The sequence below is a fragment of the Barbus barbus genome (genome assembly GCF_936440315.1).
Source record: "Barbus barbus genome assembly, chromosome: 46".
Classification (NCBI taxonomy): domain Eukaryota; kingdom Metazoa; phylum Chordata; class Actinopteri; order Cypriniformes; family Cyprinidae; genus Barbus; species Barbus barbus.
This window is the reverse complement of record NC_136724.1, coordinates 832,744-859,827: the sequence shown is the minus strand read 5'-3', so window position 1 is coordinate 859,827 and position 27,084 is coordinate 832,744. Positions and strand designations below refer to the sequence as shown.

The 27,084-nt window shown below is 36.1% G+C and overlaps 1 protein-coding gene across 1 annotated transcript in view; it reads right to left on the bottom strand.

Moving 5' to 3' along the window:
- LOC306865001 (uncharacterized protein) overlaps window positions 1–27,084 on the bottom strand; it is a gene marked incomplete at both ends in the record, with an annotated part of 41,062 nt that overhangs the window by 3,307 nt on the left and 10,671 nt on the right. Inside the window, 11 exons of the mRNA XM_079409333.1 lie at window positions 1,242–1,296; window positions 1,607–1,753; window positions 3,907–3,939; window positions 6,481–6,525; window positions 7,863–7,898; window positions 9,124–9,195; window positions 9,320–9,373; window positions 9,695–9,748; window positions 11,345–11,398; window positions 12,271–12,315; window positions 17,743–17,796. Coding sequence (XP_079265459.1) covers window positions 1,242–1,296; window positions 1,607–1,753; window positions 3,907–3,939; window positions 6,481–6,525; window positions 7,863–7,898; window positions 9,124–9,195; window positions 9,320–9,373; window positions 9,695–9,748; window positions 11,345–11,398; window positions 12,271–12,315; window positions 17,743–17,796 — 649 coding nt within the window. The remainder of the gene's footprint in view (window positions 1–1,241; window positions 1,297–1,606; window positions 1,754–3,906; window positions 3,940–6,480; window positions 6,526–7,862; window positions 7,899–9,123; window positions 9,196–9,319; window positions 9,374–9,694; window positions 9,749–11,344; window positions 11,399–12,270; window positions 12,316–17,742; window positions 17,797–27,084) is intronic.

The following is a 27,084-nucleotide window of genomic DNA, read 5'->3' as shown; positions in this document are numbered from 1 at the left end:
GAATCTGGTAGTGTTTTATTGCATTGGTCATTGTATGTATTGCAGCAGTTTGAAAAATTAAAAGTCTGGTGCATGTCACTAAAAGGTTATTGTTCTGTCACATTTGAAAATAGCATAACACCTATGCTAAACCTGACCCATAGCGTTAACTAAAGCCAACGTGAGATAAAAACATTTTAAGCTTGATAAAAGTGCTTAAGATGTTTTATTACTCGTATTATTACTTGTATTTACTTGTATTTCATGGGAGGCACAAGTGTAATGCTGTACCGGGTGCACTACCGAGCAAGTTTACTCTGTTAGTAAAGCTAAGCATATGGAGCTGGTTATGTGATGCACACATCAAAATGTTTTAGTTTACAAATCGCGCACTATGGTGCAAGAGTTTTGAGCTCATAGCATAGAATTGAGAAAGAAACTGCGTAAAAACAAGCCTTTATTAATTGATCATTTATGTTCATTTCAGCTGGAAACTGGAGTTAATTGTATGGTTAGGTACTTTTTGGGGATTTTGCACAAATGTATGTAGGGGCATGCATGTTTTCTCAATGAATATGTTGGTATTTTTATTTTATCATACATCAGCTAATCTTTAGCTTGTTTGACATTAAACATTCACTTTGGATTAAACACTTTTTGGAGTTTACTCCACATATCAGAAGTCAGTGACGATTCGGTTTCTGGCATTTCTAATTTATTTTTGTGGTGTCCACAAACAATTCAACTGTAATACATCTCCTTCATTGGTGACGTCAAGGCTATAACATGGTTGGTTATCGAGAAACACATGATTCATGAGTTGACCATTGACTCCATTTTAGAGGTTGTTGTCTCGTCATGATAAAAAACATCTCTGGAGTTGCTGCCAAAGTCCAGTAGAGCATTTCAGATCAGTCAATTTTACGCTTCGGTGATGGTTAGGCAACATGTAGATTATATGCAGCGAGGCAGCTCACTAGATTTATAAGTGGACCACAGGGAAAAAAAGAAAAATGCTAACAGAATGAACGATATAACCCCTTTAATTCAAAGCAAACTGTAAAGACTCTGATAGCTCAGCAAGTTTCCGTAACAAAAGCTCCTTTCTAGTGAACTTTGCTTTTATCTAACAGCTTTAATTGGATGCTGCATGCTATTCTCGGCTCTTTACGTATCAGGCTTGTTCATATTAAAAAAGGAAAAGCTCCTTGGGCTCTTTGTTCTTGAGAGAATAATGACCTTGAACAAGGTCGGATACTCACTTCTCAAAATGTCCCCACAGAGTTTTATTAAGTAGTCCTCTGAGGGAGGCTTACCCTGAAACACACATTGAGTCACTCATTAGATGGCGTCGCTACATGAAAAACACATAGAGCTTTCAAAGAAATTAAAGGCTTCACAGATAACAAAGGAAGAAACATAAGAAAGAAACTCAATTACACAGTCTTGACCTCAGGCCTTGTAGTTTCTTTCATGAATCAGCCCAAATGATGTATCCTGACATTGCCGCAGCCCATGCCGTACTTTGTTTACGACATGTTTATTTCTCGTGAAAGGAAAGACCTGGTGGCTATAACAAAAATTTTGATTGCTATCGCGTAGTTGTGAGAAATGTAAGAATACTCACAGGCTTCCCTGGAAAGCCCGGAGCGCCGGGCAGCCCTGGCAAACCATCCTGACCGGGGAATCCGCGCGGCCCGACAACACCGATGCGTCCCATGTCTCCCTTCTGTCCGTCTGGACCTTTGACCCCACTCTCACCCAGCGTACCTTTCTGGTAGATTCCAAACAGCACACTTAAAGCCTACTGCATGCTTGCATTTATATTCTCCATGCAAGCAAGACTGTTGCATTTAACAGCAGAGTAGAGCTGCACGATTAATTGAATTAAAAATCTTGATGTGGCCTTGCATGATTACTGAATTGTGAAAAGGTGGCGTATTAAACGAACGTATCATTAAAATGCATTGTGTGCTGCTCTGTTCTGTAGTGTACTATCCATACTCCAAGCATGCTTGCTCTAAATGTGGTTTGCTTATGACATGATTTGTGAATGCATTTGCATATTTTTCTGAGATTTTACAGAAATATAATGTTATCTATCTATCAATCTATCTATAATATTTAGAATTTGCTTTTATTTTAATATTTTTCATTGTAGTTTTCTTTTTTTTTTACACGATTTTGTCATATATATGTGTATATATATATATAATAAGTGTGAAAAAGTGGCAAGTGTGGTTTTGGACGATATCAGCATAAATCCTTATCATTTTTTTGGTGCAAATGCATTAAAGTAACGAAATTATCATTGAAGACCAGCAATAAAACATAATAATGGCAATATATAGATGCCAAAGTCAGACATGCCCCTTTGTGTGAGATACACAGTGTGAACGGGCCAGAGATGATGCTGACAGAGAAAAACCCGTAAGTCCAGCACATACATGCATGCAGGTCATGACAGTCTATCTCCACAGACTCGCATCCTTTCACAGACGTGTTTGTTTCTGTCTGGCCTTCTTTCTTTTTTTAAACTTGGCCCAGGTTTTTAAAAGATTTTTGGGTCAGCACACCTTAATACTGTAGCTTCAACACTTGATTGCCAATTCAAAGTCAATGTTTGAATAAACTGACAGCTCGGATGCCCAGATTATGCAGAGCTGTAATAGCTGCAAATGCTGGATATTTTGATGAATCGAAAATTTTACTTTTTTCTATGTATAAACTGTTTATGTAATAAAATGTTTTCATGAAGTGAAGTGACATACGGCCAAGTATGGTGACCCATACTCAGAATTCGTGCTCTGCATTTAACCCATCCAACGTGCACACACACAGCAGTGAACACACACACACACACACACACACAGCAGTGAACACACACACACACACACACACCCGGAGCAGTGGGCAGCATTTATGCTGCGGCGCCCGGGGAGCAGTTGGGGGTTCGGTGTCTTGCTCAAGGGCACCTCAGTCGTGGTATTGAGGGTGGAGAGAGCGCTGGACATTCACTCCCCCCACCTTCAATCCCTGCCGGCCGGAGACTCGAACCCGCAACCTTTGGATTACAGGTCAGACTCTCTAACCATTAGGCCACGACTTCCCGACTTCATAGTTTGTGTTGTCCCTTATCAGTGCAAAATTATCACAAATTAAAAAGGATTCATGCCAATATTGTCCAAAACCCCACTTTTCTAGGGCGTTTCCAACCTTTTGGAGGGCAGTGTGTGTATATATATGTATATGTATTTTTCTTTGTATTTTGCAGTTTGCATTTTAGTTACTCATTTTAGTACTCAAACTTACATTTGCAGTTAGTTGCCAAGGCAGCTTTTGTAATTTTCATTTAAATTTGTAAAGCTTTTCATCTGATAGTGTGCCACCATATTCAAATAAACTGGAAAATAAATCAGATTTGAATGCTTGTTGTTGAGCAGCAGTATGAAATGTTAAATGTTTTTCATATCAAAGGTTAAATCACAAATCAAAATATTTGTCAAAATAATTACAATATGACATTCTGAACAAATCGTGCAGCTCTAGATTGGAGCAAACATGCAGTAGGGAAATATTTAATAAACGTTCAATTTCTCTGGAGAAAAAAATATATTCTTTTAAAGGAAATGACTGATTTTCATATGTCTACTATTTGCCCACGAACACAAAATAATAAATATACATAGGAAATTTCCTCTAGTTTACAGGGCATCCAGTTTGCCGGTTTGCTCTGACAGCAATGCTGAAACCAGCTTAGTATAACTGTCAAGCTGTCAAATGTAAACACTTTGTGGACGACATGTTTCAAAGCGTTCAGAAGTGCTCTGCCGTCCCATGTTACTCCCTTCAGGAGGCGGAGATGCTCTTGTTTCTTGTGTAAATAGGCAGGAATGGTTTAAATGTGAACGAGCCGTGTCTACACACCTCTCCTTTGCTGCCTCTGGGTCCCACTTCACCCTGGTTCAGGAGGAATGAGAAAGAGGAAGCTTTTATGATAAAATCAGAAAGAGCAAAATAAATCTGTTATTAAACACACAGACAGGCTCAATATTCACAGCAGGTGACAGGAAGAAAAGCTCTTCAAAGCCACAGACAGGGAACCCCATGATTCTCGAGCCCTGCGTGTGCTTGCAGACTGAATCACGTAAAGACACGTCAACAGAAGCTGGACATTTCAGTAAACAGTTAGTTATACAAAAAGATATTCCTTCCTAAATGTCTTTGCCCATATAGAAATGTAATATATGACATATATTGCTCTATATCAAGAGAGATATTGGCATAAATGTTACCTATAAGGCCACATATAGCTTTTACATGTGTACATTCTCTGGGTAGATGACAATATATTGTACATTTGTAACACACACACACACATACACACACACACACACACATGCATACACACATATACATACATACAAACATACATACACACACACACACACACACTCACACTTACACACACATACACACATATACAGTACATACACACACACAAAAACACACACAAACATAGACACACACACACACGCACACACACACACACACACTCACACATACACACACATACACACATATATAGACACACACACACACACACACACACACACCCATATATATAATCACTGTAGTCAAATTTGTATGATGATTTCATGACAAATTTATATTTGTTAATAATTATAAATGTCAACAATATATATTTTATTTATATATGCAACTTTATCAAAACAACATAAAATATGTGTTTATACCAGTTTTTTTCAATAAATTATATTATATAATAATTTATATTATATAAGAAAATATAACACATGTATTTATATAATGACAATTGTTATATAATATACTGTTATATATTGTCGATTGTATTGTATAGTATTGTATTGGCAGGTTTAGGATGATATATATGAGGTGTATAAAAATGTATTATTTGTATATGGTTAGGTATATACGTTAATATTGTTCCCATTTCTAATAGGTTTCATGTATGTTTTTTACTTAAATTGACAATGGATTTCATGTATGGAAATTGCTGCTTCATAACAGAGATGTAAAGTCCTGTTTTGATTCTGTATATGTTGTCATTTTCTACTCTTGACACAAAGTTACAGCATACAGTGTTATATTTGCGTCTGGGTGATGTTGATGAACGCTGCTTGCAAGTATACGTACATGGACCAATGAATCTTTTATTTCAAAAACCAGACTTTATTCCATCTAAAGATTTCTCAAGCGTGTGACAAAGACGCACATTATTATCTCACACAAGTGATTTGTGAGTCAGTGTCTGTGAACAAAAGAAAAAAGAGGAAATCAATCACTTTTATAGTTTTAAGGATTCATCTGTATTTCGTTTAGAATTTAGTGTTTGATAACTTTGTTATATTTCTGTATATTTCTGCTGAGAGGCACAGGTAGATAAATATTACTTTTTTATAATGTTTTTTTTTGTGAAGATTGTTTTAAGTTCACTTAAAATAGAAGTTATTTTTAAAGTCTAATAAATGTACAAATTTATAGCTCTTAATTATAATGTAAAGTTGAATGGTTAAATATTAGGGGGAAACATTTTTATAGCGAAATCACCATTAATTGTTATCAGTGATACTGGCCTTCAGTCATAAAAATAAAGATGGCATTAAACAAATATTAAAAAAAATACTGTCTTTATGTTGTTTGTACGTTAATTTGAAGATTGAATGTGAAATTATTGCAATATAAAAGTATATTTCAAAACTTTTATGTTAGGCGGGATTAATTCATTTCAGAAAAATGTGCGATTAAATATGAGTTTTTTTGTAAATCAATTGACAGCACTAATATATATATATATAGAGAGAGAGAGAGAGAGAGAGAGAGAGAGAGAATATATAATAAATAGACTGTGTGTGTGTGTGTGTGTGTGTGTGTGTGTGTGTGTGTGAGTGTGTGTGCGTGTGCGTGTGCGTGCGTGCGTGCGTGCGTGTGTGTGTGTGTGTGTGAGTGTGTGTGTGTGAGTGTGTGTGTGTGCGTGCGTGCGTGCGTGTGCGTGTGCGTGCGTGCGTGCGTGCGTGTGTGTGTGTGTGTGTGTGTGAGTGTGTGTGTGTGTGTGTGAGTGTGTGTGTGTGTGAGTGTGTGTGCGTGCGTGCGTGTGTGTGTGTGAGTGTGTGTGTGTGAGTGTGTGTGTGTGTGTGAGTGTGTGTGTGTGAGTGTGTGTGCGTGTGTGTGCACGTGTGTGCGTGTGCGTGTGCGTGTGTGTGTGTGTGTGTGTGTGTGTGTGTGTGGTATTAATTAACCTGAAATGACGAATCTGTCTTTCTAAAATTATGTAATTATTTGTCACAAAACATCCTCTGTTGTGTAACTTCATTGAATTGCTCTTCCTGTCATTCCAATTCAAATTCTCCTGATTTAAATTCTGAATGCTATACATTGTCTTTGATCGCCGCTGTAGATGAGGAGCGGTGCTATAAGGAGATGCACCCCCTGCTGGATGAGGAGAGTTTGCACACTTACTGGAAAGCCAGGCAATCCAGCGAAGCCTTTGCTGCCTTTTTCACCCTGTGAATGGGAGGAGGTCTCTGTTAGCAGGGGTCTCAAACTCTGAAAGGTTATCATTAGCATTCAATAACAGCAGGTGGCTCCCTATAACCTTTAGAAGACTGTGTCACATCCATTTAACTGAGAGACACTGAGCCAACTACACTTAGGGTGGTGCACCCTACTGAGACTGCTACGCTAAACTACACAAACCACACTGAGGCGGTTGATCTTGTAGTGTAAGCATAAGAAAAAACACTCGAAATGTGTCATTATAATATTAGTATATCTATGATTTAGTAACTATATTTTCATAAACCGATATGGCATTTTTTTTCCTGACCAAATTATATTTCAAATATATACTAAATATATGATGTTAACAGTGAAACTCAATGAAATATATGTTTGAAAATTGAAAATTTTCAGTTTCAGGGACAAGAAAAGACATGTGTTCTGGGATTGAAGCGATGTGGCATGGTATACATTTGATTGCCAGAATAAAGGCTGATAATGGCTGAAAAAACTAAACAAAAGAATAATAAGGATTATGTCTCATACCTGGCGGAGATGTGAAAGGTTCTGTTTCCTTAAACTAGTTTGTCATGCATTTCTTTATTTCAACACATTTACAGGTAAATCCTAGTATTTTAAAATTGCGATTAATCGTGATTAATTACAGTCCAGGACTGTGATTTAACGTGATTACATTTTTTAATCGATTGACAGCACTAATATATATATTGTAATATTATCATTTTTGGAACATTGTAAAGTATGTTCCTTGCTGATTTTTATTCAAATGTGTCATAATGTTCACATGAGTTATAAACAAACAAATGTGAATATATTTTCATGAATTTAAATATATGGAGGGAAAATATATTTTTAAATATAGTACATATTTTAAAAGTACATAGAGATTTTTTTTTTTTCAAACAGGTTCCCCAAACACCCCCGCCGTCTGCCATTGGTCAGTGGAACACATAGCTCCGCCCCAAACTCACACCATTGGTTGAGCTGCTGCTGGTCAGACACTCAAACAAACAGCAATGAGAGCCAGCACTTACACTTCTCTGAGAAACCAGCCTCTAATGTCTTATTTCTGCAAATCTCTGCATACTGAGATGAGATATGAGATCATTGCAGACTTTAACTTCCAAAAAAATGACACAAATCTGATAAAGTTATCCTTTTCCACTCATTTCACACTACCGCTATCATCTAGGTTAGAGTTATATTTGAGATCAGAGACGAATCTGAATTTGTGTTGAAGCCAAATGCAAACCTCTGATGAATCACATACAGCATTAGTCAAAAGTGTTTTTAAAGTGTGAAGGAAATGACTGGGGATGCACCTGAATGCCTCTGGGTCCGAGTTCTCCTCTCTCTCCCTGAAAATAAAAGAGAAACACTGACTTACTTCCACCTCTGCGCAGCAGGAGAACACTGTTCTTTAGGATAGCAGTCAAAACCTACATTTAATGAGCTGAAGAGCCAGTATATCAGGCATATCTTCCACACAAGCAGTCATTTAGCTGATGCCTTATCCAAATGACAGCCACTTCTCTACACATCTTAATACTCCATATACAGTATGAATATGCATATATAGCCTACATAAAACATACTGCCACTGTGAGTAGTGTGTTCAACCTGAAGACACCCACATCTCTGCTGGAAACTACTGCAAACTCAAGGTGTTTCATGAGAGCTGGTTTAGGGGATTGTAATCCTTTATCCAGATCAAACCTTTCAGGTGCTTAATTATTCACCTGACAAACACTTTTATCCAGAGTGACATTTTATCAGCATGTGTGTCTCTGGGGATCAAATCCATGACCTTGCTGTGACTAAAGCCTTGGAGAACTTCATTTCTGTACTGGGTTGTATAGTGCTATTGTTTATGATCAGTATGATTTTTATTGTATAGTACTATTGTTTGAAATACTTTTATTTAGATAGGATGCATTACACTGTAACAAAATATTTCTATTTCTAAAAAATGTTCTTTTGAAAGTCAAAGAATATGTTTATATTTTTAAATGTTTTAATCAGTTTATATATTAAGTCCCATTTATTTGGATATGCAAATTAATTAATTAATATACAAGACCATTCAAAGGTTTGGAGGTCAGAGAAATTCATATGTTTACTGATCAAGGATTCATTAAGTTGATCAAAAGTGACAGTAAAGACATTTAAGATTTATATTTCAAATAAATGCTGTTCTTCTGAACTTTCTATTCATCTGTGAATCCTGAAAAATAAAATGTACCACAGTTTCCACAAAAATATTGTACAACTGTGTTCAACATTGATAATAATCAGAAATGTTTCTTGAGTAAATCAGTATATTATTATGATTTCTGAAGATCATGTGACACTGAAGACTGGAGTAATGATGCTGGAAATACAGCTGCAGAGCACAGAAATACATTACACTTTAACACATATTCACATAGAAAACAGCTGATTTACATTATAATAATATTTCACAATTTTTCCTGTATTTTAGATAAAATAAATGCATCCTTGGTGAGCAGAAGAGACTCATTCAGAAACATTAAAAATAAAATGACTCGTGCATGCAGGTGTTTTATGCATGCCTTGCATTACCTTGTGTCCTTTAAATCCAGGAGGGCCCATGGCTCCCTGAAGGCCTGGAAATCCCATCTCGCCCGGCTCGCCCTGTGAGATTCACAAAACCTCTGAGAATAAACTCTTCACATCACTTATTCAGAGAACTCTGAATGCCAACCTCACACTGAGTGACAATGCACAAAATTTAAACTACAAAAGATGAGGCTCTTACCTTTTGACCTACGGCTCCAGGAACGCCTGCGTCTCCCTTTTCTCCTGTATTACCCTGAACCCAGACAACAGTGAGTCAACGTCCACAAACACACGTCTGATACACGCATATATAACTCCTCCATTATAACGTGGCTAGAAGAAGCCATTTGTTTCCATAGACTGATAAAAGACTAGTAATCACTTGAAATATTAAATGAAATACTGTTTCAAAACCGGCAACCCAAATTATTTTGTTCAGCGTACTTCTATAATCCATTTGATAAGGGCACAAATCCAGGAACAGAATAAATGTAATCTCAACACGGCAATTCCCACCTGATTCAAGTCAAGGTATTAGCATAATTGCTAAAGGTGATGTTTGGAGCAGACCAACCTTGGGGCCGCGGAGTCCGTCTGCTCCGGAGGGCCCTGAAGGCCCCGGCGTGCCCTGAAGGATTTAATCAGACAGGATTCAGAGTTAAACTGAAGCACCGAATGTTGATAACACACAGCGGCAAATAAACCTTCAGCACAACTCCAGAAGTCTCTTACTTGACCAAAATAGGAAATGAACTCACTTAAATTATTAATGCACTGTCAGAAATGGCATAAATGAATAGAAATGGAATTATGATGTGCAAAACAGATTCTAATGCACAGGGTTTCTGCAGGTCATAAAAAGTCACATTTTCACAAATTAAGGTCTTAAATCAGAGAAAGTCCTAAATTTATGGCATTAAATGTTGCATGCACTGCAAATTAATTGATTAAATTTGTCTTGTTTGCCAGTATCTAAACTGCAGATGCCAAACGAAGACATGAAGCATTGTTTACTGAAAAATAAAACAACATGAAGTGAGTTTATGCTTAAATTAAATATCTGTCAATGAGGAATAAAATTGGTTTTGAGATAAGTTTATATTTTTGACTATTGACAGATATCTGTTCATGTTTTAATGTTACTGCTTCTCCAGTAAGCATATCTTGAGTTAATAATCTTTAGACTTTTGCACCGGAAGACAAGAAAACAATACTGAGGCAGATATTCATGTTTTGCATTGTGAAAACATTACATTTTGCAAAGTACATTTTGGTGAGACTTAAAGCCTTTATATGTAATGCATTATAAAGGTTTTCATAATTTACTTTGCATTGCATTATATATTTTGATAAAAAATTATAAACAAAGTTAAAATGCAGTATCATATTTGAAGGTTGGTTTGTCATGTTGTGATGAATTACCATTTCTAAAGATGTAACAATGATTAGATATGTATTACTAACTGCAGTTACAATTATTCATGAAATCATTCGGTGCATTTATAGGCATACTTAATGCATTAAAATAAATTTTATAATGCATTATATTTAAATGCTTTAGGTAAAGTGTTACCAATATATTTTTTTTTTCTTGTTTAATCATAAACTCTTGTTTTTATCTTATTTTACATCTTTTTTTATTTCTCCAGTAAATGTATCCTGATTTAAGGATCTTTAGACATTTGCGATGAGAAGGCACAGTAAAATTTAATTAGTTATTTAATTTATGTATTTATTGTTTGTAAAATAAATTGAAAAAGCAAAGGATGTTGAAAGTTTTATTTTTAAATTATACGAAGCGTTGAAAGCAAATGTCTTGCATTAGCAGAGACCATAATGACGTATTCTGTGCTATTTATATTTATTTCTTACATTTTCTTGTCTTAAATGTTCCTTCAGAAGCCCTAAGCACAGAAGCGCATCAGATGTGATCCAGCACTAGGTGGCAGCAGCGTTTGCTCGGACTCAGGAGAGTGTTTGGCTCTGGCCATCAGAGGTCAGCCTAACAGTGTTTACTCTGTTACTGAGTCCCAGACCGATCACTCTTTAGTGTTTGACCTCTGTCCAGATTGCTCTTTTTCATCTCTGGCTGCGGCTGCTGATCTGATGAGCAGCTCTACCGCTGCCTGGGTCTCCATCCAATCCCATTTCTCTGAAGTGTCTTATTTTAACTATAACACCATGGGGGTAAAAAGGTGAAACTGATACTCCAGCATTTACTCACTGGAGCTCCTCTTGTCCCGGCTGATCCTTTCTGTCCCGGTGCTCCTCTCACACCCTAAACTCCAGCAAACACAGGATCAATAGCATCAGTTTGAAATGCGCCGTGTTACAATTCAAGATGCAGTGACTGTATTTGTTTTAAAGGCAGGTGTTACTGCCATACAACTGCAGCCATTGTGCCGCAGGTACATCCTTGAAATATATCTAGTCATGTTTAACCTTGTTTATTTTACATTGACAAAATGTGGTTGGACATGTGAATTTCACAAAGAACATGTCCAGGTCACATTTCATTGCAAAATCAACAGAGAAGAGTGAAGTGAGTGAGTGAAGTGACATACTGCCAAGTATGGTGACCCATACTCGGAATTCGTGCTCTGCATTTAACCCATCCATCGTGCACACACACACAGCAGTGAACACACACACACACACACACACAGCAGTGAACACACACACACACACACACACACAGCAGTGAACACACACACACACACACACACAGCAGTGAACACACACACACACACACACACACACAGCAGTGAACACACACACACCGTGAACACACACCCGGAGCAGTGGGCATTTATGCTGTGGTGCCCGGGGAGCAGTTGGGGGTTCGGTGCCTTGCTCAAGGGCACCTCAGTCGTGGTATTGAGGGTGGAGAGAGCGCTGGACATTCACTCCCCCCACCTACAATCCCTGCCGGCCCGAGACTCGAACCCACAACCTTTGGATTACGAGTCCAACTCTCTAACCATTAGGCCACAACTTCCCCACGAGGCCACGAGAAGAGAAGAGAAGAGAAGAGAAGAGAAGAGAAGAGAAGAGAAGAGAAGAGAAGAGAAGAGAAGAGAAGAGAAGAGAAGAGAAGAGAAGAGAAGAGAAGAGAAGAGAAGAGAAGAGAAGAGAAGTGTGTGTGTGTACCTGCGGTCCGCTCACTCCTTCCTCTCCAGGTATTCCTCTGATTCCCTGTAAAGCACACATCAGCAGTGGTTCAGTTTCTAGTGCTCTTCTGGACAGGACAAGCGGAGCTAATGACCTTGTATTTGGAACAGAGTCAGGATCGAGACCTCGCTGTAATTCCATCATTCATCGTGTTGTTCTTCACCGGTTACTGTTATTACAGCATTACCAGGATGCCACTCAATTAATTTACGCTCTGGCAAAGCTATTGCTCAAATGAGAGCCTGCCAAGAAAAAGGACACAAATGACTCTCTGACATTCACACATTTCCACTGTCTGTTTTTCTAGCCTGCTAAATGACTTTAATTGAGCTCCATTAAAAACTTCCTCCATCTATCTGCTTCCTCTGAGGCTCCAGTAAGAGGCAGCGATGAACCTCATGTGACGGAAGAACATTAAGCACATTACAAAAGCAAAAACGCTCTGTTAGCACCATTTCCCTCAAAAGTCTGATGACCTGCTCTTTCTTAAACATTTAACATCAAGTCTCCTTAAGTTTTTACCCTGATAACTTGTACTCCGGTACTCCAAGACCCTACCTAATACCACACAAACCTCAGAATATTCATGATATTTTATTAATTGTAATTACATAATAAATTATTATTATTATACATTTATTTATCAGAAAAATAGTATTACAGTAATGAGTAATGACCATGCTGGTACTTGAACCATTATTATCATTATTATTTTATTATTATTATTGTTGTTGCTGCTGCATATATATATATATATATATATATATATATATATATATTATTTATATACCTTTATTATTTATTAATGTATTTATTTATCAGAAATACTGCTACAGTAATGCGAATCACCACTAAAAATAATATGAATTACATAAAAAGTACCAAAATATCTCATACTTAAAATGTAAGTGCGTTACTTTTAAAGATTTAGTAGTAGTATGATTGTTATTGTTGTTGAGAAATGTATTATTTATATACTTTTCTTATTTATAAAAAAATATTATTACATCTACAGAAAATCTAATGAAAATAATTGGAATTAGCCAAAAACAAAAAATAAAAACAAACAAATAAATAAATAAACGAGGCACAAAAACCAGTACCTTAAACATTAATTAATTAATTAATTAATTACATTACATTAATGTTTTTATTTATTTTTTTATTATTATTATAACCAAAATAAAAACTGAAACATGTCAATAACTGCATCAGCTGTTTGGAAATAATGCTACATTACTCCTTTTTGTGCATTTGTCCATTGAAAATGTAAATATCTTAACACATGAGTGACGTAAAACCTAAAAAGTACCACTATTTTCTCCAAAAATGAAATGCCATAACCAGGCACCCTCTTCCTTCCTGCCTCAAACTGAATAATAACTTCCCACAGTCTTCTGATGCCCTGATGAAGAGTCTGACTTTCCCTGGAAACACTTTCAGACGAGGGTCCCGCATTACAGCAGCTTGACCTCACTCCGATCTCTCTGCACCTGCCGGAGTGTTTGCATTCAAGAAATCTATCTTCTGCTGTATCTTCAGAACCCTGAATCACAACAAGACTCCTTCTGCAGGTTAGCAAAGCACCTAAAACAGAGACGCATGCAGCAGTGTGCAAGAAACATCCAGGTCCGCGTTTGATTGCAGTATCCTCAGAGATTACAGTGAAAAACAGGGGAATATCGCACCGCTTTGAAATGGAGATGCCTGCGTATTATCGGGTGTTAATGAGTCATTTCATATGAGCGGCTACATCGATGGCGCTTCACTCAAAGGCTCGTCTTCTTTCAGAAAAGCTGAATTACATCAAAAACGAGAAACTTCTGAGGCCTTCGCAGGTTTCATTTGAGAGGAAACACGGCGTGGAAATGTAAGAGCGGGAAGGAGAGCGAGATTGTAAATGTAATTACATGAAAGATGAAAGGTGTCATACCAGACTCGAAAAATTAGTCAAGTGTTAATTTGCCCGGTTGAGATGTAATGATTAGTAGCAAGAAACGACTTATTAGCAAATCACAGTCAAGCTTTCAAGTGCAAAGCAAAAGTGTCTAAATATTAGCCAAACCAGATCATTACTGGCACGGGATAATTATCATTATTTAAAAACAGGAATGAGTAAAGTAAGCACATTGCAGCCATATGTGTGAATCTCACAAACTCTGTCAAGAACAGGTCTGGGTCATACTGCACCAAATTATATTTTGCATGAAGAAAATGAGGAGAAATATCCACGTTCTTACTAACATTAGCAAAATGACTAACTGGAAAAATATAATCCTTTTATTTATAGTTTACACTAGGGTTCAAAAGACTCTTCTGCTCACCAACGATGCATTTATTTGATCAAAAATACAGGAAAAATAGTGAAATATTATTATAATTTAAATCAGCTGTGTTCTCTGTGAATCTGTGTTAAGCTGTAATTTATTTCTGTGATCTGCAGCTGTATTTCCAGCATCATTACTCCAGTCTTCAGTGTCACATGATCTTCAGAAATCATAATAATATACTGATTTACTGATCAACAAACATTTCTGATTATTATCAATGTTGAACACAGTTGTGCTGCTCAATATTTTTGTGGAAACCTTGATGCATTTATTTTTCAGGATTCACAGATGAATAGAAAGTTCAAAAGAGCAGCATTTATTTTAAATATAAATGTTTTGTAACATAAATGTCTTCACCTTCACTTTTGAGCAATTTAACATGTTCTTGATAAATAAAAGTATTATTATTTTTAATTTAAATTTTTTTAAATAAGGAATTTAAAATTTGAAACAATTTTTACTGATCCAAACTTTTGAAATGTAGGGAATTTATTTATTTATTTACATTAAAAATGTCAGGACGCACATTACAATGCCAAACAAAAAAGGCCTAAAAAGCATAATCATATAGAGAATACAATTTACTGTTTTGTCTTTTCATTTTGGGGTTGTTTTGTGAGATTCAATCTTATTACGTAATATAATAAGAATAATGTAAGTAAGCACTGTACAGAATTGTATATTCCCTAGTGAAAAATAAACATACTTAAATGTATTTGAGATACATTTATTTCATGCTAAGTATACTACAAATACATTTTCATAGGTATTCACTAAACTGGTGTACTTGAAGTCTGCTAAATTGGAACAACGTTGTGCTTAATGCACTTTAATTGTGTGGAAGTAGAGCTGAAGTACAACTAAAGACAAGTATATCTAAAGTATTAAAGCTATTGCAAGTACACTTCAGGTACACTTTAAGTATTTCGCATTTAAAGACTGATATTATACAATACGCATCAAAAGGGACATTAAAACACATTTTAGACTTAATATTAAGAAGTAGTACTTCTAATAAAGTTTAATTATCATTTTTATATAAGTAAGTCTCAAGTTATCTGTCAGTAAATATGTTAATAGATTTGAGCTATACTTTGTATGAAATAAATGTATTTTAAATATAATCTATTTTTACTAGGGTTGATTCATGGCGTTTGTGCTTCATTCAGACTCTGGTTATTAAGTGTGTGGGCGGCTTTAAGAAGAAAGCAGGCTTGTTTGTGTGTTCTGCTGCTCCACTGAGGCTGGATGTTCATTTGACACGCAGCTCGTCAAAATGCAATTATTTCATCTCGACTGTATGTATGGATTTAACACAGATGTAGATCAAAAATCCATTTTTCTCTCATTCGTGTCTGTGTCTCAATCAAGGAGGCAAACAAAGCTAATGCTTATTGATTGCAGATGTAAAGCTTTGCACATTTGAGATTGTAATGTGGATTTGCATTTTTACAATTTATAAAAATGCCAGAGGCTCTTATCTGTGCTGGTCTCTATGATATTCTGTCCATAGAAGTCATCATGTGCATTGAACTCAACCACACAATAAAACAATGAAATCACAACTTTTTATATAATTCAGACTTTTCTTCCTCACAACTCTGAGAGAAAAGTCAGTTGTGACGTTTAAACTCACAATTGCAAGAAAAAAAGTCTTAGCGTATTACTTTGTTTTATATTCTGTGAAAGAGAGAGTTTAGAATTCTGAGGGGAAAAAGGTCAGAATTGCAAGATTTAACCTTGCACTTCTGAAAAAAAAAGTTTGTGATATATAGCAAGATATAAACTCAGATTTGTGAGATGTAAAGTTGGAATTGCAAGAAAAAAAAGACAGAATTGTGAGTTTATGTCTTGCATTCCTGACTTTTTCTGAGGAAAAAAAAAGTTGCAATATGAAACTCAGAACTGTGAGATGTAAACTTAGAATTGCAAGAGAAAGACAATTCTTGTCTCGCATTTCAGTTTATTTCTCTGAATTCTGACTTTTTAAAAAAAAAATGAATTATGAATTATGAGAAAAAAGTCTGAATTGAGAGGTATAAATATAGAATTGTGTCATAAACGCTGAATTGTGAGATATAAAAAAGTCTGATTTGTAAGACAAAAAGTCACAATTTCCTTTTTTTTTTCATCCTGTGGTAGAAATGGGCTTCCATACACAGGTGAGTCATGAGCAGCACAGGTATATTTGGAGCAATAGCCAACAATACATTGTATGGGTCAAAATTATACATTTCTCTTTTATGCCAAAAATCATTAGGATATTAAGATCATGTTCCATGAAGATATTTAGTAAATTTTCTACTGTAAATATATCAAAACGTCATTTTTGATTAGTAATATGCATTGCTAAGAACTTCATTTGAACAACTTTAAAGGAGATTTTCTCAATATTTAGATTTTTTTGCTCCCTTAGATTCCAGATTTTCTAATAGTTGTATCTCAGCCAAATATTGTCCTATCATAACAAACCATACATCAATGGAAAGATTATTTATTCAGCTTCAGATGATGCATAAATCTCAGTTTCAAAAAATTGACCCTCATGACTGGTTTTGTGCTCCAGGGTCAGATATGAGCAATTAAATTAGTAACAATTGCTCTTGGGAGGCCTCAAAAAGTGAAAGGTTTTAGTGGGAGAGTTTGGAGGATGCTAAACCGTAATGTCAAGACACTCCAGATTCAATGCACTCAAAATAAAACCTTTGTTTGTTTGTTTGTCATATGTACAGGATGTTTTGAGGTGGAAGCAGCTCTGTTATGATGGCAGGTGTACAGCGAGAGCGATGGGAATGTCAGATTGCTCGTGTTGACATGCTGGCTCTCATCACACCCGTAGATTTATAAACACTGCAGTCGGCCAGGACCGCTTCTACACGCTCTCATTTAGAGAATACACTTCCCTGTTTACTGTTTCTTTGCTTTATGGAGCCACTGCACTGCAAAGGATTTCTGACACTGCTAATTATGAAGAAGTCCAACATGTGCAGAGGAGGTCTGTTCAGATGGGATGGTTGAACTCGTTTGAGATGTGCATTTAGATATATCTGACACACATTTAACAGATGCAGCTTATGTTAAATATTATTAAAAAAGAGGAAGAACAGCAGAAGTGACTCACTGGAACTCCTCGCAGTCCATCTGCTCCTGGCAGCCCCGAGTCTCCTTTCTCTCCCTAACAAACAAACAAACAAACAAACAAATAAACAAACACAACACAACACAACACACGTGTTGACCAGCAGGTCACATTTTTTAGATTGTGGCACTCAGAATCCCTTTAGAGGCACACTCAGAATAAAGTTAATGCTCCATGAAGGGTTTGAAGTTAAACGAGAAGCGTATTTATTCCCAGAGAAAGGAGTCTACGACAATTAAAGCAGAGTTGTGTTTGTTTGGCTCTCACTGGACACATCAAACACAGCCTTTCAGTGCAAAACACGCCGGGAGTGCTGGAATAGAAACATAACATCCAATCATTAGACTTGTGCCTGCCTTTTCGGTTTTCTTAGTTTTTAATTCTACTAGGCTACACTACAATTATACATTTTTTGATCAATTTGCACAAACAAATTTATTATTATTCATTTGTATGCATGTATATTAAAATATTTTGAATCAAAACATTCTAAAAACAAGATGCATGACTTAAGCAAAACTGTGCAAGAAAATCTTAAAACTACATTTAGTTTCTTACCCCTTAAAAAGTCAATGTATCAGGATATCTTGTCAGAAAACAAGTTCTACTAGGATACACTACTATCATGCAAACACTGGGCAAAATAATTGTCTCATTTTCATAAAAATTATTATTATTTTTGTCAGGATAAAAATCAAAACTATATTCCGTCCAAACATATTCTATAAATTCTACTATTCTATCAAACTGTATTCTGTAGATTCTATTATATTCTGTCAAAAATTATTCTATGAATGAATGGAAATTTGGAACAAAATATTAGATTATATAGCATTAATTACAATGATATATGATGAGGCTTTTTTTAAGAAAATACTTCTTGAATTAAGTAAATTTTTCTTAGCACACTGGTATTTATTTATTTATTTAGAAAAAGTCCTCACTAAATTAAGGCTAAATAAGTAATGAAAAATAATTCTTAAAACATTCTTAAAAGGATATGTTCTCTGAAAAAAAAAAGAAAAGAAAAGAAAGAAAGAAACAGAGGCTAAATGTCCTATCCTGGCGATGTAAATTGATCCTGTCTTAAGAATATTTAGGTATTTCTGCTGGAAACAGCACATAATCTAGTTGAAGAAAAAAAAAAATTCCTCTTTTTTTGTAGATGTGTACACTACCAGAACTCCAGCAGTGTTCAGAGACAGCGGGAGACAATAACTCGCTGTAATTTCATGTCACACTCGAGCAGACTTTGGTCAGTGCCACAGGTGGAGAGGAGGCAGCATCCCGTTTAAGACTCATCGCCCTTCAGCAAAGAACAAATCTTTACCCTCCATGAAAGCTTCAAGAACACTCACTAACACTTGGGCTTCGTGGAGCGCTTTGAAAGGCCGGGAGAAAGAGAAACTAGAGTTGTTTTTTTGATGTTATTGTTGAAGAGCTTGTCCTTCCAGGACACATAAAACATCTAAGCAAGCAAACCTTTCATTAGAAGAGCAGCGAGTCTGTTAGAGAAAACATAAATGTGGATTGTGGCGTCCTGTGGAGCTGGACCCAATAACTACTCTGAATCTGGCCTGACATCTGTAGGTGTGTTTGGCTACATAAAACATGTTCTATAGTGAGCAAACACTCAAAGCGTGCAGTTTGTGGAAAGGATGTCTCAGACATAAAAATAAACACAGTCCATCCCACTCATGTGTGTCCAGTTTTAACACATGCATGAATGTCTAGACGACAAAATGTTGTCAAGCATGTATGTATAAATGTTGGCGCTCTGTTATTGATGTATCATGCACGTCAGGCTTGTTGGAAAAACATTTGTGTGCAACATTTCTGAAAGCTTAATGCTGTACCGGGTGCGCTACCGAGCAAGTTTACTACATCAAAAAAGAGCTGGTTATGTGATATAAACATCAAAATGTATTAGTTTACAAATCATGCAGTACGGTAAAAGTGTTTTGAGCACATAACATTGTATTGTGCAAGGAACCACACAAAAATAAGGCTTTATTAACCAATCATCTGTAATTATAATTGGTGTAAATCGAAATATAGGAGGTTGGTGTTGAAATGTCTGCAAACGGTGTGGTCTCATTGTTATGTAGGTATTAATATGCAACATTTACAGGTACAACACATACAGTTTTATATGCTTTGATTGATGCTGAAACACAATTTGGATGTATTTAAAAAAATATCTAAAATGTAAACATTATTATGTATGAACTGTCATTTGTCATGAGTCATTTGTATTATAAAGATATTTTTATAGATGCATTTAATAATTTTATGATTTTTTTTTTTTCAGTTTTTAAATCTAAAGCTAAACATAGACACTTTATAGAGAATATTAAGTAAAAAAAAATTAAGTTCGGTAAATTAGCATAAAATATCCTTTCAGAAACATTATAACATTAAAAAGATATTTTTAGTGGTTTGGTGCAGCAAACACCACTAATAATGTGCAAAATACCAAGTACACGACTGCAAAATCTATTGTATTATGACAATCTACAGTAAACAGTCTAAAAACAGACTGTGTGAATTAAAATACTGTATGAGCTTCACACTGATGTGATATTTGTGCCTTATTAAGTTTCCCGATTGCCACAGGAATCACATCTGCATCATATAACCAGATGTTCATCCACCTTGAAAAGTATAGTCCCGCCGCAAAATGAAGATTTAGACTGAATTGCAGGCTTAAAAAACAAACATTTCACTGAAGAACAAGCTTCACATTTGCTCTTAAACCCTCTGGCCAGCAAATGTACCCCTGTAAACATGTTTTCTGTTCTTCAACAGAAGGACTGGGCAAAATGATGTCTAGGATAATAAATACTGATAGTATATGCCATCAGTATCGCCCATAAGCATAGACAAGGCAAACATATCCTAAAACAAATTTTCCACCTCAGTAATTGGAAAATCAGCCTTGAACAAAGGCTCTTTCTCTACTTTTTAAGGGATCCTGTTTGTTTATTTGGTCCTTTGGCCAACCCTGCAGTCGGTGGTTTGCTCCTTTCAAGCATTCCGCTAGTCTGTGACATTTAATTAAAAAGATTCATTTATTTGGAGAACATATTAGAGAATATTAACTCACTACAATCTGAATCAGGGCCCGACAAAAAATATCAGAACAGACCTGCTACACACACACACACACACACACACAAAGCAAATAAATCCAAAAAGTTCATAAAAAATGTGCCAATGGCCCAATTTTATGTTACATTTATAGTGAGCTATTCCTGTCATTTCTCTACTGTGCTGAGTTGCCTCTTTATGTCCAATGGAAAATAGTTCTGTTCAATCAAAGCCAGCGGCCCACGGCAGGATGACTTTGAATGAGTCAAATTAATATATTATTAATATTATTAATTTTAATACTTTAACTTAATTAAAATATAAAAAGTACATAAAATAAAAAAATATATTAGAAATGCATATATACTTAGTATATTTTTTGATGTATGTATGGATGGATGGATAGATATAAGAAGCAGTGTTTTTGGACTATGGCAGACCTTTGAGTTAAAAGCCAGAGATCTAGACGTTTGGCTCATGTCACGTCGCGACTGCAGAATTGCAGACTCTCGTGTCTCGGAGGTGTTGGTTTTGATATAATTGTCCACAGCGTTTCTGGACTAAACTGATTCAGACATATAATTTCAGATGTATGATGTGCCAGAAACCTTGTTTTCCAAAACATCACTTATATTCCTGTAAATCTTTGCTGATCAGTGCTGATGTGTGGTAAAAACGTTGATCCCATATGACACTGTTATTAATCGAGTTATATAGATATAGATAAACTATCCAGCTCAGCTGCAGATCTTGGACGTTGCTGGTTTTGTACTGTATATTACTGATAAGTCATCATATATCCATATTTTCCTGACCAGTCGTTATTTACAGCATGTTTAAAAAGTGCAGGTCTCTGATTCTGACTAAACATTTCTGTGCATTTCATAAAGAACGATTGTGCTGGTGCCATAAAATGCACCTGTTTATTAAGTCTTCTCTTCACCAGTGTGACTGAGTAAAGTGTTTACACAACTAAAACAATACTACCTGTCATCTAGACTAGTGTGTTTCAGCAAAAGTGGTTTATCATGCCAACAAGATGCATGCTTCTTTGCAGAGCTCCAGGGTTTTAATGAAAACGAGAAAATGGATTTTATGGAGCCAAATCTGAAGAAATTACAGTCTGAACAGCCTATCAAAACTGAGGACCAGAACTCACCAAAATCCTATTTAAACTTAGTGCAAAAGTTATGAGAACATCGCTCTTCACATCTGAAGCTCTTGAGCCCAGGCAATTTGTGAAATCTGCTGCATGAGTCGTACGGTATTAACGTCCCACACATACATGTGGACACATGCACATACTGACAGACACGGAGCTCTTAATTTAAAACAATCCCAGCTGTACACACATATGCTTTATGCATTTGCCGCTCTATTATAAGCACACTTACAGTGCTGAATCTGTAGTAGGAGTGTATATAGAGGAACAGTTCAGCAGTAAATCTCAGAGCTATAGTTGTGGTTGATTAGCCGATGGTCAGACATTTACACAAACAAACGTGTGTTCACAGAGGATCTGACGTTAAAGCCAGTGCATCTCTCTCTGTGTGGGCGTTTACTGTGAAAAATACACTTCAGAGACTTGATTAAGCAGAACTGTAGGAGTTTTACTGTTTGCTGTACAGCTCTGTGTGCGCGTGTGTGTGTGTGTGTGTGTGTGTGTGTGTGTGTGTGTGTGTGTGTGTGCCCCAGTGAAAATAAATATACTAAAACATTTGAAATACATTTATTTCATGCTAAGTATACTACAAATACATTTACATATTTATGTACTTAACAACAATACCCTGAAATTGTACTTTTAGCATACTAAACTGGTATACTTCAAGTCTGCTAAATTGGAACAACTAGTTTTGTGAATAATGCACTTTAATGGTGTGGAAGTAGAGCTGAAGTCCAACTAAAGATGTACTGAATTATATATGATTGTGTGAAAGAGGAACTATTGCAAGTATACTTTAGGTACACTTTAAATATCTTAAAGACTGATATTATTCAAAGATCATACAATCCTCGTCAGTAGTGACATTAAAACACATTTTAGGCTTAATATTAAGAAATGTGCATTGTGCTCCAAATAAAATTTAATTATAACTTTTATATCAGTAAGTCTTTATCGATACATCAGTAAATTTGTAGATAGATTTGAACTATACCTTGTATGAAATACATGTATTTTAAATTATATTTGTATACAAAATTAGGAGAAATAAATAAATATGAATTAATTTATTCATTCATTCATTTATTACTTTATTTTATTCAATTTTTTTTATTTATTTAATTTTTCTATTTATTTAGCTTTATTAGTTTTATCTATTTATTTATTTTATTCAAATTTATTTATTTATTAATTTATTTTTTTCCATTTATTTAATATTTATATGTATTTATTTTTTTGACATGAGTCCTTCAGAATAATGTGTGAGCGTGTTTGAGGGACGTCCACGACACATAAACGCATGTGTTAGTTTACATGTGTGCATATGAGCGGTGTGTGATTTGATTCTGACTCGAGACGCTCTGAAACTGTAAAACCTCAGCAGTAAAACCCAAAGGCCACATGAAAGTCAGCAGAGAGGACTGGTTATCTGCGGCTCGCAGCACAGGACCCTCGCAGGGACTGAAGACCGAGCGTCGAGTTTTATATGGATCCGAGGAGGCTTTTGTGGTCTTTTAACAGTCCTGAAATCCTAAAAGAGGAGGTTTTTGACCCAGTTTGGGGTTATCTGGGGACTTTTTTTTTTCTTTTACTAAAGTTAGGGGCTTGTTTTAAAGAGTTACACCACAGCATAATCGTTAAAAATAAAAAAAGTGACAAGTCCTCTGTTTGCTAGCCTGGAATATTAAACTTTATAGCGAGCAGTAAACTCAACCAGAATGACACAAGCTGATGCTGACTGTACATAAAAGACATTTGTATGTAAACTCTTGTTTTCTTTGAATGGTCTAATAAACAGCCAGTTGCATATTTCTAAGAAATAATTAGGAAAGGAGTACCAAAATAAGAGATAAAGGGAGAATGTAAAAGATGTAAAAGAAGATTTACTGTTTTTAAAGCACATGTTAAGAGACTAAAAAATTATAGACCATTTTGATATATGTTTAGTTTCTACTAAACACATCTAAGAAGGATTTACAGTAAGGTGTAGGTCAGAAAGTACATCTCTTATGTTTTTTTGAGAAGTCTATGCATATATTTTTTACATCATTTGTATTGTATTTTCTCTGCAACCAGCTGAAATTAGCTTTATCCTCCCCTAAATGACAAACAAAATCAGATGTCAATAGTCAATTACAAATAATTGTGTGTGCGTGTGTGTGTGTGTGTGTGTGTGTGTGTGTGTGTGTGTGTGTATGTGTGTGTGTGTGTGTGTGTGAGAGAGCGTGTATGTGTGTGTGTGTGTGTGTGTGTGAGAGAGAGAGCGTGTGTGTGTGTGTGTGTGTGTGTGTGTGTGTGTGTGTGAGAGAGCGCGCGCGTGTGTGTGTGTGTGTGTGTGTGTGTGTGTATGTGTGTGTGTGAGAGAGTGCGTGTGTGTGTGTGTGTGTGTGTGTGTGTGTGTGTGTGTATGTGTGTGTGTGTGTGTGAGAGAGCGTGTATGTGTGTGTGTGTGTGTGTGAGAGAGCGCGTGTGTGTGTGTGTGTGTGTGTGAGAGAGAGAGCGTGTGTGTGTGTGTGTGTGTGTGTGTGTGTGTGTGTGTGTGTGTGAGAGAGAGCGCGCGCGCGCGCGCGTGTGTGTGTGTGTGTGTGTGTGTGTGTGTGTGTGTGTGTGTGTGTGTGTATGTGTGTGTGTGAGAGAGCACGTGTGTGTGTGTGTATGTGTGTTGTCACAAACTCGAGACAACTTGCCGTAATAAAATTGTCATGACATTTAGGATAGAATCTACTGTTATTGTACTGTTGACTCTTGCCTGAATCTAAAATAGTGTGGCTATTACAAAATTATTATGCTGTTAGAATTTTGGTTTGGGAGACAAAAAGAACTAACATTATCTAAATGATCAGTCACATTATGGAGTGAATGTCTATGTTGCTAAAGGCGTTATATGCAAACATTTGAAGCAATTTCCAAATTGTCTCCATAATGTTGTTTACAAAAATCAAATGCCTTGAGATGTAAACGTCTGGCGTTAAATGTCTGTGAACTGTTTAGACTGTATTTAGAACATACATGACATTTACACACAGAGAATAAACGAGTGATTTGAACCATTCCCAATGAAAACCACAGCACTCGGCATCATCATAACCGACCCGTTCCAGCATGTGCTACCAGAACTAATATTTAGATTCATCTGTCAGCCCAGTGGAAATGTGTCGACAGATTCGGTTTTAGCATTAGAGTGCGTCTGAAATCTACACGAGCTGACAGCAGGCTGGACATTACTCTGAATCAAAGCAGCGACTGAACAAACATCAGAGTTACGTCATCACTACTGAACGTGTATAGTTACAGGAAACAGACTCTGTGTGGAGCTCTTTCAGCTGGAGTGCGGAGCCGTCAATTAACATTACAGGACACGCTAGACAAGATGAACACGAGCCACTAATGCTTTTAGAACTCAATAACAGAATGCTTTTTGCTTCTAATTGAACAAGATGTCTGTGTTTTGACCCTCCATCTGTTCTCATGCATTTGAGCACTGAGAGGCCGTTTCATTACATCTGAAGCATCATTTATAACTGCAGGTGTACGTCTAAGTATACATCTATTCATGGATCTCCAAACAAGAGTCCAGGTGCTATTAGGTTTGGAGCGTCTGTGCCAGCGCAGAGTTTTTATTCTGTCAGACTGATTAATGTCTGAACTGATTAACTATTGCTTTGGTCTCTGCCAGCGAGTCAAACACAGTCCACGGACTCACTTCAGTGTCCACTTATTGACCATGAAACTTTATTTGCATTACTGGAACGGCCACATTTAGAGCATTCATTTAATGGGATTGATTAGTGTGACTAATGTGAAGATATTTTGTAAATGTCCTACCGTAAATATATTAAAACTTCATTTTTGATTAGTAATATGTATTGCTAAGAACTTCAACTTTAAAGGTGATTTTCTCAATATTTCGATTTTTTTTTCAGCATCATTACTCCAGTCTTCAGTGTCACATGATCTTCAGAAATCATAATAATATACTGATTTACTGCTCAACAAACATTTCTGATTATTATCAATGTTTAAAACAGTTGTGCTGCTCAATATTTTTGTGGAAATATGTTTTATGTTTCAGGACTTATTTGACATAGACATCTTTTTTAAGATTAGAAATGTCTTTACTGCCACTTTTCATCAATTTGTTCACTTCTTTAAAAAGATAAATAATGAATAGCAGTGTGGACGAGACAAACATATGCTTTGGCACACAACAATAAAAAAGGCTAAAGATGATTAATGAACTCATCAAAGTTCCACAGGTTGACAGACGTATTATTTAGGTTTAGCGATTCATTTATTAGAATGATACCATGCAAAGAACATATTTCACATTTTGTTTCTTTCTGCAGTGGCTTGGCTCTGCTAACTCAAATATACTTTTCCTCTTTCCTACACAAAAGCATGATGATTTCAGGCCACTTTGTCTAATTTGCAGGAGAGGGTCATTAGTCTTGCTTAATCAAGATTGCATAACATTACAGACAAACTTTGAGCCATGCATGACTGTTTAGTTCCTGTAAACTATTAACTGAAGCAATGTTCCTTGAAACTATATCAAGGCAAATGCACTTTATTTATTATCCCAGTGGCATCTAAGTAGAACCTCAAGACCAGATGATGGGTAACGAGCTTGGGCTCTTTGGTCATGCTTAATACTCAAAAACTAAAGGCAGTCATTATGAAATAAAAGCATGTAATGCTGTAGAGATGTACAGTATGATTTCAATGGCCGCAGACAGAAACCAGCACGTTTAACACCAACAGAAGAGAGCCATAACTGCAATAGCCATCACTGTCAACCCACACACAGAGAATTACACTTCAGATCCCCTCATTACAACAACAGGACGCCTGTCGAGTTTTATTCTATACTGGATCAAATGGCTGGATCTGTCTTTTATGCACTTGACCGCAGCGAGTGATAATGAGAAAGGCAAAGAGTCTTAAGTCACTGTTTTTGGTAGCATTACGCCGGCTGAGAGTCAGCTCTGGCACATTTTACAGCCTTCACTAAAACGTTCGAGCCGCTTGGGGAGGAAAATATAGCTTTCAGACCATTTGTTTTATTGGGT